This window comes from Lissotriton helveticus, chromosome 9 (assembly GCF_964261635.1).
Source record: "Lissotriton helveticus chromosome 9, aLisHel1.1, whole genome shotgun sequence".
Lineage (NCBI taxonomy): Eukaryota > Metazoa > Chordata > Amphibia > Caudata > Salamandridae > Lissotriton > Lissotriton helveticus.
This window is the reverse complement of record NC_136070.1, coordinates 1,080,993,614-1,081,007,722: the sequence shown is the minus strand read 5'-3', so window position 1 is coordinate 1,081,007,722 and position 14,109 is coordinate 1,080,993,614. Positions and strand designations below refer to the sequence as shown.

The 14,109-nt window shown below is 46.9% G+C and overlaps 1 protein-coding gene across 1 annotated transcript in view; it reads right to left on the bottom strand.

The window, feature by feature from the left end:
- The window catches only part of LOC144782234 (TATA element modulatory factor-like), a 316,861-nt gene extending 309,844 nt beyond the window's left edge, over positions 1–7,017 (bottom strand). Inside the window, exon 1 of the mRNA XM_078661477.1 lies at positions 6,337–7,017. Within this exon, the coding sequence (XP_078517603.1) occupies positions 6,337–6,493 (157 nt within the window). The 5' untranslated portion in view covers positions 6,494–7,017. The remainder of the gene's footprint in view (positions 1–6,336) is intronic.
- Positions 7,018–14,109: the final 7,092 nt, after the last annotated feature.

Genomic DNA, 14,109 nt, shown 5'->3' with positions numbered 1-14,109 from the left:
GTGGGGTGTGTGTGGGGTGTGTGTGTGGTGTGTGTGGTGTGTGTGTGGTGGTGTGTGGTGGTGTGTGTGTGGTTGTGTGTGGTTGTGTGGTGTGTGTGTGGTTGTGTGTGTGTGGTTGTGTGTGTGTGTGTGGTTGTGTGTGGTTGTGTGCAATAGTGTGTGGTTGTGTGTGTGTGTATGGTTGTGTGTGTGTGGTTGTGTGTGTGTGGTTGTTTTGTGGTTGTGTGTGTGTGTGTGGTTGTGTGTGGTGTTTGTGGTTGTGTATGGTGTTTGTGGTTGTGTGGGGTTGTGTGTGTGGTTCTGTGTGTGGTTTTGGTTGTGTGTGGTTGTGTTTGTGCTTGTGGTTGTGTGGTTGTGTGTGTGTGTGTGTGCTTGTGTGTGCTTGTGTGTGTGCGGGCTAATGGTTGTGTGTGTGTGGTTGTGTGTGTGTGGTTGTGTTTTGTGTGTGTGTGTGTGTGTGTGGTTGTGTGTGTGGTTGTCAGCACCAGATGGCTGAACGTGCTGTGGAACAGGAATCGGTTTGTTTAACAAAATTACAAGGAAAAAACAGCAGCGCCCAGTTAAATGTGAGGAGGAATTCAACTACGTTGGTACTGAACTTGACCTGACACACACTCGCAACAAAACGAGTGATCAAATTCAGAAACAGACTGAATCAGAAGTTATATGCCATGTATGATCACAGAATCAAGTCAAGGACTAATGACTTGTCAAAGAGATCGCAAAAGGATAAACACTGCTCAACAATGGAGGGCTGTAACAGCATGAGCCTACAGTCACCGGGTGAAGGAAACAAGGAAGTAGCGTCTGGGGACACCGTTGAAATCCGTGAATATGGGTAAAAACTCGCTTTGGAAAAGGATCGTCGAGCCAGAGCGAAGGGTAATTAAAGTAATTGACCGTTACGTACTGACATCAGCGGCGCGTAGCTCTGAAAATGAACTATTCTATTTCGGGGCTCACAGTCTAAGCCGCCAGTACTTAAGGAGGAAATATAAATAAATAAAACTCAACCAGTGCCTTGGGAATAGTTCGAATTCCGCCTGTTACACGCAAGCATAGATACAAATTGACATGAACAAATGGTCAACTCTGAGCATAATAAATACTTAGCCCAAAACGATCGTATTTAGGTTGAAAAAAAAGGTAAAACAAATTGTTCGCATAAGTGGTGAAAGTGAATAAAAGTGAATAGAAGTGATTAAAGTAATTTGAGAATAGCATGTAAGCACTATATACACTATTTAAAAAACAGTGAAGAGAACAAAGTGTACGATGGATCCCTAAATTCCCCGGGAAAAAGAGTTTACATACAAAGAATACCTGTACATCACAGGAACATGTTGAAAAGATTTGGAGTGTGAATCTGGGCAAAAACGCGCCTTGAAAAGGTGTCACCAAGTCAGAGCAAAGGGTATTTAAAGTAATTGACAGCAACTTACAGACAACAGCAGCGCGAAGCTGTGTAAGTGAACTATTCTATTTCAGGGCTCACAACTTAAGCCACAAGTATGTGAGGAGGAAATCTAAACAAATGTAAGTTGTCCACTGTTTTGGAAATAAATCGAATTTCAACTGTTACAAGCAAGTACAAATTTAAATTGACAGAAACACATAGTAAACTCTGAGCACAAGAAATGCTTAGCCCAAAACGATCGCACTAGTTTAAGAAAATGGAATAAAGAAACCGTTTGCAAAAGTGGGGAGAGTGAACAGAAGTGAATAGGAGTGAGGAAAGCAATTTAAAGAACGGCATGAAAGAATTACAAACACTCTCCAACAAACAACGACAAGCAAGAAGTGGGATAAGGTAGGAGGTGGCAAATGGTGAGCACTGTCGCGGCCGCTTTGATGTTCTCAGTGACCGCACGGCTCACTGAGAACATCAACGCTGCCGTGAAAGTCCTCCCAAAAGCGGCAGGCTGACAAATGGTGCGCGCGCCCGGCGCACATGCACTGTGCCTGTTCCGCCTGCAGACTTTGGGAGCATTATTGAGAGCCCCTACTTAACTCTCGCATGCGCATTGGCTCAGAGAGACCTAAGAAGCTGAATACTCAGACCCTCCTAATGGTGAGAATGCGCTCCTCCCCCTGTGCCGTGCATAAACTAAACATACCCATGGATGCAGGGCCGGCGCTAGGCATGGGCAGTGTGGGCAGCCGCCCAGGGCCTCGCGCTCAGGGGGCCTCGCGCCCCCGTGAAAGGTCACACGTTCACAGCTACAGGGCCCCCTGCCTCACCTGATCGCGCCCCCGTGAAAGACACACATTCACAGCTCACTACAGGGCCCCCTGCCTCGCCTGATCGCGCCCCCGTGAAAGGCACACATTCACAGCTCACTACAGGGCCCCCTGCCTCGCCTGATCGCGCCCCCGTGAAAGGCACACATTCACAGCTCACTACAGGGCCCCCTGCCTCGCCTGATCGCGCCCCCGTGAAAGGCACACATTCACAGCTCACTACAGGGCCCCCTGCCTCACCTGATCACATCACATTGCAGGTGGGGGAAGGTGCAAACGGATTGGGGGCGGCATAACAGCTGGGCCAGCAATTATGTTGGCTCACAATGTCAGGGGTGGGGCAGCGCCTCGGATAAGTACCGGCCATTCTAGGCTCTGTTTCTGCATTTTGTTTCCAGGCAACGGAGGCCCCTTTGTTTCTTGGCAGCACCAGCCGGACACAGGTAAGAGGAGGTGGGTGAAGGGAGGAGGGAGCAGCCAGATCAACTGGCGTTAAGTCATTTGTTATCCTTGACAGCAGGCATGGCTGTAATTTCCTTTTGTACAACAGGAAGAAAGGTCTCATCTTGCAGTTTGTTTCCGCGCATGTGGAATAAATGCCTGACATATTTAACAAGTCAAGAAGGTGGCACCCTGTTTACCCAGTAGCCCCACCATAAAAACGTTTATGTTGTAGATATCAACGTTTGCATTCTGAAACGTGTGTTTTGTTTTTGTATGTGTGCCAACAAATTCTGGCAAGCAAAAAGCTTTAATTTATAGAGAAATGTCTGGTTTAAGGAGTCCATACGGGTCGGGCAAAGCGCTTACGTTTCATAGGGCGAGACTTAAACCTCTTTCTACCCCATGAATTTGAAAAAAAATGTTACTTTATTTGTGAGGGCTTCACTTCAGAATGTGGAGATGGTCTCTGAATAGTTGCCACTCCCCCCTCCCAAAGTTCATACACACTCCTGCTCGCATCTGCTCGCTGTCCCACGGTTTTCCGCAAAGCCCTCAAGTTTCCCTAGTCAATGCGTTAAGTATCCCATCCACTCCAGATTTGTGCTCGGTATTACCGATTTAATGGCAAAGCCAACAGGTCTTGCATTTTGTGACTTATTTGTTATTGCCAATGGCTTTTAACCCGGCTCTACAGTGCAGCATAGCTCAAGAATATTAATAATAAAATTCCTATGACGGCTCCGTCATTTTGAATGTAGGTGCACCATGCTTTTGCACACCTACAAAATGACTCAGGAACATTTTTTTAATACTTTTATTTTGCAATCCGAGTTGGAACAGGGAGGGCATGGGTAATGGAAGGAGGAAAGCAAACATGCGAGAGAGAGAGAGAGAGGAACAGCGAGATGGGGAGAGAAGCACACGGCTGAAAAGCAACAAGGGAGGAGAAGAGCACAATTGTGAGTGCATCACAAAAGGATGAGGGAGAGAAGCAATTGGGATTGAAAGAGCAACATCGAGCATGACAGGGGAAGAGAAGCACACTAGGGAGACAGCTTGAAAACACATGCATTCTTTTGGAGGGCTTGAGAAAAAAGAAGAAAGAAATTCCTTAAAAGTAGAAGTGGAAGGGTAAAAGTAAATTGCATATGTTCCAGGGGAGTGATAGACATAAGATGGGCAAGGCAAGCCATTCAAACGGAAGCAGGTAAACAAGAGTGACAGTAAAGCTGGCCAATGGAAATAAATGGGTGGGCTGCAAGTCCTTCTATGCTCCTTGTAATCTCACAATAAGTCTTTCACAACCAGAGAGGAATCGCCCTAAAATGTGGATCAGGAATAGCTGCTTATTGCAAATCAGGCAGTTCTTACAATACATCACAAGATTGAGCAAAAAAAAGCCCCAATAGTGACAAGTGCCATAACTATTGATGTTGACCTCTTAAAGGTAAAGCTAGCATGGCTATGCTATATAACTAAAAAAGGAGTGGTAAGGACTGGTTTTGTGGAAGTAGGAGACTGTAAGATACTTTGTGTAGATTGGAGAAAGGTACCGAGCATGCCTCTGGAACACATTCACCTCTGCCAAGTGTTTGTCATAGCAAGCTCTGTTTTTTTACCCTCGCCCTGCCTTTCCTGGCCCATTGTTCATTTGAAGGGCTGAAACTCACAGGATAACTAGGGAGTACAGAGTGACTAGGGAGTGCTAGGGAGTGCAGAGTGACTGCAGAGTGCTAGGGGGAGCTAGGGAGTGCTAGGGAGTGCAGAGTGTCTAGGGAGTGCAGAGTGACTAGGGAGTACTAGGGAGTGCAGAGTGACTAGGGAGTGCTAGGGAGTGCAGAGTGACTAGGGAGTGCTAGGGAGGGCAGAGTGACTGCAGAGTGACTAGGGAGTGCAGAGTGGCTAGGGAGTGCTAGGGAGTGCAGAGGGACTAGGGAGTGCTAGGGAGTGCAGAGTGCAGAGTGCAAGGGAGGGCTAGGGAGTGCAGAGTGACTAGGGAGTGCAGAGTGACTAGGGAGTGCTATGGAGTGCTAGGGACTGCAGAGTGACTACAGATATTAAGCTAATGGCAATGTAAATGACGATGCCACTTTTTGTCAATGTTACTGATATCCACATTAGTTAGCTTCCGTGATGCCAAATAAGATCAATAGTACTACGATGTCGCTTTCTGTGATGTCACTTCTTGTGACGCAATATGCAATTAGGGGGGCCTCGCATCTTCCCTTTCGCCCGGGGCCTCAGAAGGCCTAGGACCGGCCCTGCATGGATGTATGCAGGTAGTGACGTTTTTTGGCATGGGCGAACAGGGTCCAGGTCGCCAATCTTTAAGGGGGCTCACGGAGCTCTCTGCTCTGTGCACAGCAAAGTCCGTCTACCATAACTCCTGCAATTTAAAGTTGTTCTAACCATTTTAACGTGTCACAATCACTGTATTGAATATACTTTCAGTCCTCTTTCCTTCCTGCCCATCTACCCATCACCACCTGCTGCCATACACCAACCCCCTCCCCATCTCAACAAACCACATGCACCAGCCTTACAGAGCTAAATGTGGACGAATCCGGTGATTTGGGGATGCTACAAGATGTTTGTAAACAGATCACTGCTTTCATGAAGCCAGTCAGGGACTCACCTGTGAAAAGTGACCTCCTGCTGCCTCCTTTTACACCAACAGCAGGGAAAATTGTACATTTATTTCTGCCTATGGCGTACTCAGAGCAATGGCCAGCGCTGGTGGTAACGTTCTGCATGTTCCAAGAAAAGTGTTGTTAGCTATAAGGATAACCACAGCTGTAAGGAGAGGGCTTTTGGAGCTTCAACGCTGGATGCCAGCCACCGCGGGCATGCAGGGCCGGCTTTAGGGAAGTATAACTTATGGCTTAAAATGACTACCTCCAAAGAGCCTGGTTTATCCAGCAGTTTTCAGGCAACAATAAAATTGTCAAAATAACTCTGGTGATTAATGTTCCTACTGGAGAGAGATCAGAGTTTTGCCTAGTGGGAGGTTTGACTCATCCTACCGTAGCACAGAAGGTTAAATGGGCCTGCTGCAAAGAATTTGTACCATGCAGATTACAGAACTGAGTGGGAGTGAACTACGTAGCACTATAAAAAAAATTAAATGCTTGACAGAGATAAGGCTAAAAATGAGGGGCACTGATGGAAGATGGTAGCAAAGGAATCCGTCGAGAAGGAAGTAATTGGGGGGGGCTGGGGAACTCTGCTGCACCAGGCACCACGAGCGCTAAAGGATGCCATAGATGCAGAGCTTCCATTTAAGCTGGGTTATACAGTATGCAAAAGGTGGTTACAAAATACCTCAGTGCTCTTGAAAAGAAAAAACATTGAACATGCATACATGCCAGCATCAACATTGTTATAATCTGTCCATCTTTGTCACGGTGAAGATGTACTTATTATATTACTCATGTATTTCTTAACTAACAATTAACTTCTCGATATTGGTCAAATGAGTACAACCTCTGCAACATGGAAGGCAGCAGCTGCCAAGACCCAAAAAAACTACCCGTTGACCAGTTGGCAATGTCTTCTCAAGCTCACACTGGTTAAGCCCAGAAGCAAAGTATTATAATATTGTTCAGTCATAACCACCACGCGCCGACTAAGCAAGCCAGAGGCTACAAATACCTTGCTCAAAGGTGGGGAGGATTGTGTCCCCCCAAGCATGCTCGTCCTCCTGGATGTCCAGAACTCTGTCGATTGACTTCTGGGCCTGGGAAAGGGCCTGTTTAGCGAAGCTGGACAAGTGAGAGGCGTTGAACCAACTCATGTCCCCGGCAGACATGTACTTCGCCAGTGCTGGCAGCGGGTGAGGGGCCTTGGGAGCAAGGCCTTCCTAGGAATACGGCTCCTTGCCCCCCGACTTCACTGCAGCCTACGCTGCCCGAGCTCCTACCCTCACTCTAACTGCTTCTATCTCGGACCAACCCTCCTCTTTCCTGCTCAGACTTTGTGATCCTGGCCCTGCGCCTCTACTTGCCTCTCTCAGATCCGACAATATAACACATCCTAGAATTATACTCTGCCAGTATACCTTCCTCTTACCACCTTATTAACCTCAGTGTACCACAAATCTACCACAAGTTCACGGATCCTTCTCTTCCTCCTAATATCGTCCTCTCCAGGCCTTCGCCCACGCCCACCCAAACCCCTGTCACCCGTTTCCCCTACGCCTGATGTCGCTAGGGCCCCATGAAGGTGGGAGCTCCTTGGCACAGGCACCCTGGGTCCCCGGCTCAGGTGTGAACAGCCTATAGCTGTCACTGATCGGCTTCCGTAACTTCCTCCTTCCACGTAGCAGTAAACAAACGACGCTCATGACGTCACACGTTACGCTAGGCGGTTCCCGTATTCAAGAGTAATAGAAAGAAGACAAAGCAGGGCTTCATTCTTTTCCGCTAGTACGGAGAGCTTGATGAGGGCTTTCAGTTATATACGTCAATCGAGACAACTCGGAGAGAAACTTAACACACCCACCATAACTTTTTCCTCTATCGAATAACCTTTCCTCTCCGGTCGCTTAATTTTGAAGCACCCCGACTCCGTTTACGCTAAACATAGTGTCTAGTTTTCAGTGCCTATGGGTGACATTTTCATGTGTTTTTTAGTGTGACGATGTGTGACAAGTCACATCATGGCACACTTTCAGTGACACTGTCACGAATTAAAGAAGCAGTTATGATCGTGTAATCTGGCAGTGATCTCATATTGCCCTCCGTGGGCATAGCAATAACCTGGAATCTGCTTTAAAACCCATGCAACGCCTATGTCTGCAGTGCTCATGCAGGGTTTTAAGTAGGTCATATTCGAATCATTTGTGGCTCCAATCAATACACGTTTATTAGGTTTTGCCTACGCAATGCGTACGAAGTACGCATGCGCTAGCAAAATCTAATGATATCCTCTATGTGGGGTCGGGTATCTGCCCCCTCCTCCCATTGGCTAGCTCCATAAATGGAGGCTAGCCATTGGTAGAGGGCTCTGTCTGTCAATCCCAGACCAGATTCGTGGGCGTTCCCGAGAATTTTTCCCTTTTGGCTACGTCACGCGACGTCAGCCAAAAGCCGAGAACGCCCCCGAATCTGGTCCGCCATTGACGGCACTCTAAATGTTGCCATGAATTAATGACGATGTATTTATAAAGCTGCCATGAAATAATGACGATGTATCTATAAAGCTACCCTACGCAATGCAAACGTTCAGACGTGGGCTCTTCGGTCTCCTCCTAACCTCATGATAAACTGCTGTGACGACGCTATCGGAGAGGAAAAAAGACTTCTGAGCATGCGCGCGGGTAAATGTATCGCAAATGAAGTAGACTCGGGGTTAAACGTGTCTCTCGTCCCAGTAACATCCTCGCGCCGCTTACCTTCAGGTAGATGGTAATATGTGCGCTTGTGCGGGGGCATTTAGCGAACTCCGCCACCGTTTTGTATAGGGAAGCAGCCGTGTGCCTCCAGCCAGGGCCGCGCTGGGATTGGCCCAGCCGGCCGAGCCTCCGCCACGTCATCCGGAGGAGCTCCCGAGCGAAGGAGGAGCCCCGGGGAAAGCCCCAGTCCCGCCGAGGCCCCAGTTGAACGCCATCCTTTTTTTCGGACAGTAAGTGTTGTTTTGCTCATTGCGGTGATGTATTTGTCAAATGCTTGTTTATTACTGTCACCGAGCGGGCCGGATTCGCCCGCGTTCAGAGAGTTATGTCAGCAATTGTGAGGCAGCTGAAAGGAGGCCGGGAGGCCCGTGGTGGGGAAGCATTACAGAAAAGCAGGTCAATAGAAACCGAGTGAAAGATTGTGAGGGGGCAAACTCCAGCCCTTGGCGGAGCTGTAACAAACCAGACATTGATATATTGTCCCCTCCCAGCATCCTGCGGGGCTATTATCCTCCCCCTAATGAGCTTGTCATGCATTTCTCTTTATGTAGCCATTAAAATCTTGTCTACATCTGCTGATATGTTTCTGCAAAGGGGGCGCTGGATATTGTTTCTGTCCTGCAATCTGCCCCTGTTTTCGAGCGAATGCCACTTCTGACCTTGTAACAGACACAACTATTATTAGACGTGATTCTATGAGCCAATTCGCCACAGTCCAGAAGGCACGGGAAATATGTTTTCCACGACGACAAGTTCAGACTGATACTCCAGTAAATGAATATGGAGGACAATGATGGTCGAACGGGGATGCCTCTCTTTTCAGAGTGCACTTATGCCCGTGCAACTCGTTGCACCTGGTTTGCTATGGCGATGCAGTGCTTCTCAGCCAGAGTCGTCACACCAAAAAGTGTATTATGTGTTCATCCAGTCCAAAGGCAACGAAAGAAGACAGAAACTGAAAAGGAACAATAAAGGATTAGACTTTTAATAAAACAAAATAACGCGAAAGATGCTGCAAAACCAAACTAAAGGGCAAAATATTGTGATATAAATCTTGAAAGTGCTGAATTGGTAGCATTGCACACAGCCTGCTCTCACTCGGCAGGTGAATGGTCTTAGATGCTTGAAGTCTCATGATGTCTGAATCCTGCCAGGGTGACCCCCTGACTTTAGGTCATTACAGCCGCTGTTTGTGGGGCTGACATTTTCATCTACAGATGTCTGATTTAAGGTGTTAGTCTAATTTGTTCAATGTAAGCAAAACTAGACTACAACACCCAGAATGCATTATGCTCCCACACAAAAGCTCAGGGCTGCAAGCAGTGTTCATAATGAGCTGGAGTCAGGTGGCCACCTTAAAGCTTGCAGAGTGAGTGAGGGAGTCTAATGTCTCTTAGCTGCAAGCTGCAATCTTCATAATCACGGCCAGCTGTAAATCAGAGGCAGCGACAGGCCTCTAGATGCACCAGCACCATTGGAGCAACTGCTGTGGCTCTGCTTTCATATCAGGCATAACCACAGGGCCTTCCTTTATACAGCACAAATGCCGAGGATCAGGCACACATAAGTTGGCCAGCTCGTAATACTGTGGTTGTAGACTTTACTTCAATAGGAAATTGTATATATTATTCAGGTTCACAGACCTTGGGAACCACAGTTGGAGGGGTCACATGTTAGGCTCCAGGGCACTAGGCCACATATTGATGTCATTGTTGGGAGCAAGTTTCTCTAAGATCTGGTTATCTGCCTCCGTGCTACCCAAAGTTGCAATATATTTTGTTTACTGTAGAGGACTTTGGCATCCACTCGTTGGTGAACATGGGTGCTGTAGTTTCAACACCTTGCCGACCCCCCTCCACCACATCACCCTTTTGGAACAAAAACAAAGGATGTTATTTAGGGGTTAAAGGTAAAACTACGATTCAGCACTGCAATGTCATTTGCGGGTCAAAGGGCATGTAAGGTCACCTGTTATGACTTGAACTTGGTCAGTCAAAATAAATGCTAATCACTGGGTCTGTGCTTTCAAGGGGTGTTTAACACAGGTCCAGGAAGGCTAGGTCCTGCATATTTTTTTCCTGATAACCGCTGCCTTTGTAAATAGTTTTCATTTAGATTATTTCTATTTAATTACGTAAATATATCTAATGTGGACATCCTGAGCATCCTGCAGGAGTCTGGCTGCCTTGCACCTAGGTCGACCCTCACAGGTTTACTTCCAATAAACTACATACTGAATACGCGCTGCTGAAGGCTCAATGTCATTGCGCCCAACAACACTCCAATCATTCACATCACTGTAGGCACACTGATATACTGGGAGGAAGAGTGTCAGAACCGTACCGAAAACGTCATTCCAAACAGCACTACAAGGCCATAGGAAATTGTGGATGTGCACTACACAGATGGAGCTTACTCCAGCGCTTTAAACCAGTGTCTACTCACAGATACCGAGTACATGTATTTTTTTAATTTTAAGGGAAAAGTCCCTGTACTTCTCTGTGCAGGGGTGCACATACAGGTACTTAAGGATAGTGACTAGCGAGTACCTGCACTTTTGTATTCCAAGCACCTCATAATTCTTAACGATCGTCCACATACCAGGAAAAACATAATTGTATTCAGTTTCCAGTTGAGATCTGAAAAGTGCTGGTGAGAGATGTCTGTCACGGTGATCAGATGTGCCACCTTTTTCCCTTTTCAACCCCTCCCCAACCCTTCTCAATCCAAACAAGCATTTGCAATTCAATAGGTCTCACATTTAGGCGACTTTCAGCTATTGACATTGCAAATAACAATGCCTTTTATTTTTGTTTTCGTTTTTAAAACATAAATAAAAGGCATTGTCATTTACACTGCCAATAGCTTAAACTCGCGTAAATGCGAGACCTATTGCATTGAAAATGCTTGTTTTTTTTAGGTCACTGTCTGTTAGTCAGAGTGCATTTCACCCAATCATAGTCTTACAATACACACTGCTCTGGGTAATGTGAGCCACAGGGAAACCAATCGTGAGGCGAGGGACCGCGTGTGATCTTCGGCAGCCCGTCACTCACTCTTCCCTTTCACCACACTCTCCTTCTCTCACTGACTCTCTCTCTTCTGCTCATACTCTCATCCCGTCACTCACTCTTCCCTTTCACCACACTCTCCTTCTCTCACTGCCTCTCTCTTCTGCTCATACTCTCATCCCGTCACTCACTCTTCCCTTTCACCACACTCTCCTTCTCTCACTTCCTCTCTCTCTTCTGCTCATACTCTCATCCCGTCACTCCCTCTTCCCTTTCACCACACTCTCCTTCTCTCACTGACTCTCTCTCTTCTGCTCATACTCTCATCTCGTCACTCACTCTTCCCTTTCACCACACTCTCCTTCTCTCACTGCCTCTCTCTTCTGCTCATACTCTCATCCCGTCACTCACTCTTCCCTTTCACCACACTCTCCTTCTCTCACTTCCTCTCTCTCTTCTGCTCATACTCTCATCCCGTCACTCCCTCTTCCCTTTCACCACACTCTCCTTCTCTCACTGACTCTCTCTCTTCTGCTCATACTCTCATCTCGTCACTCACTCTTCCCTTTCACCACACTCTCCTTCTCTCACTGCCTCTCTCTTCTGCTCATACTCTCATCCCGTCACTCACTCTTCCCTTTCACCACACTCTCCTTCTCTCACTTCCTCTCTCTCTTCTGCTCATACTCTCATCCCGTCACTCCCTCTTCCCTTTCACCACACTCTCCTTCTCTCACTGACTCTCTCTCTTCTGCTCATACTCTCATCTCGTCACTCACTCTTCCCTTTCACCACACTCTCCTTCTCTCACTTCCTCTCTCTCTTCTGCTCATACTCTCATCCCGTCACTCACTCTTCCCTTTCACCACACTCTCCTTCTCTCACTGACTCTCTCTCTTCTGCTCATACTCTCATCCCGTCACTCACTCTTCCCTTTCACCACACTCTCCTTCTCTCACTGCCTCTCTCTTCTGCTCATACTCTCATCCCGTCACTCACTCTTCCCTTTCACCACACTCTCCTTCTCTCACTTCCTCTCTCTCTTCTGCTCATACTCTCATCCCGTCACTCCCTCTTCCCTTTCACCACACTCTCCTTCTCTCACTGACTCTCTCTCTTCTGCTCATACTCTCATCTCGTCACTCACTCTTCCCTTTCACCACACTCTCCTTCTCTCACTGCCTCTCTCTTCTGCTCATACTCTCATCCCGTCACTCACTCTTCCCTTTCACCACACTCTCCTTCTCTCACTTCCTCTCTCTTCTGCTCATACTCTCATCCCGTCACTCCCTCTTCCCTTTCACCACACTCTCCTTCTCTCACTGACTCTCTCTCTTCTGCTCATACTCTCATCTCGTCACTCACTCTTCCCTTTCACCACACTCTCCTTCTCTCACTGCCTCTCTTTCTTCTGCTCATACTCTCATCCCGTCACTCACTCTCCCTTCAACACACTGTTAACTCTCTCCAATGCACCACTTTCTCTCACCCTAATTTGTTTTTCCTTCTTGGCTCTATCTCTATTCATTATCCCTCCCAGACTCCTCCTGATTCTATAGAGCACTTTTCAAAAAATTTTGTAACCATCGTCCATTTGCGTGAGATTACGCTATTGGCATTGTAAATGACAAGGCCATTAATTTATCTGTTTTTAAAACCAACACATAAATAAAACATTTGTCATTGACAATGCCAATAGCTCTAACTTTGTCAAAGGCAAAACCATTGCATTGTAAATGCTTGTTCTCATTGCTGTCGTCTTCTAGTGGGAAAAAAAGTAATACGTGAGCGGAAGTCTACAAGGAGATTGGGACAGTGTGAACATCAGCATTTACTGGGACGGTGAATATTAGCAGTATATAACTTGAGGGGGTAGCATTTGTTTACATGTGAGACTGAGCAAACAGCTGTAGTGCAGATGTTGTAACACAATAACTCGGAGGCGACAGCAAGCAGCATTATAACTAGGTCTGTACTTTTTTTTCGGTATGAGTATTCAATTTGAGGAACCTGTAAGCAGGGCTTTGAACTGGGATGAAAAAACCGGGGTCTCTCAAAGGGGTGTGGCCGATGTAATTAAGGGTGTGGCTTAAAAGCACCTACGTGTAAATCTAAGCTGAGCTTAGTGTGCCGCCTAACTGGTATTTTGCTACTTCTGTCATAGTGCGCGCACAAGGTGCAAGTTGCGGACCTTTGCCCCCCAAATAACCATCCCATCCCCAAGATGAGAGAGGGACATACTCAGATTGTCTGGTATCTCCGTCACATAGCTGTTTAATCAAGGAAAACAACATTAGCGAATGAAGTGGAAGTCATAAAATTCGAAATATAACCACTCGTCAACAGCGAATGGGCATGGAGGGCTCTGTGCTTAAATAGTTTGCTTCCTTCCTCTCTGATAGATCCCAAATGATCAAAATAGCGAACAGTCTTTCATCTCCTTTGGCGGTAGGTCAAGCTGTTCCTCAAGGCTCTTTACTTGCACCCACATTGTTCAATCTCTATTTAGAACCATTGGGAAATCTCCTAAGTAAATCTGTGATCCACTATCATCTCTATGCAGACGACACTCAAACCTACCTAAAGGTGGCCTCCACTCACGGTCTCTCCATCCTAAGCTCTACTCTTGACTCCATTCAAAACTGGATGTTAACTCATCAACTGATTCTGAATCCCTCCAAAACTGTATTCCTCCTCCTCTCATCCTCACTTTCTCCTCCCCCGGTTCAATCATGGATGGATCAGATGAATCTACTTCACAATAAACCCATCATTGTCGACAGCGCAAAATCCCTTGGTGTCATACTCAACAAAAAACTCAATCTACTCTCCCACATCAATTCCATTGCAAAGTCTGCTCGATACCAACTGCGCCTTCTTTGGAGGATTAGTCGCTTCTTTCTGGAGCAAGACATTAAAGCCCTGGTCCAATCGCTGGTTCTCTCCAGACTGGACTACTGCAACTCTCTTCTTACTGCCCTCCCCAAATCCCACCTGTCCCCCCTTAAATCTGTTCTCCAT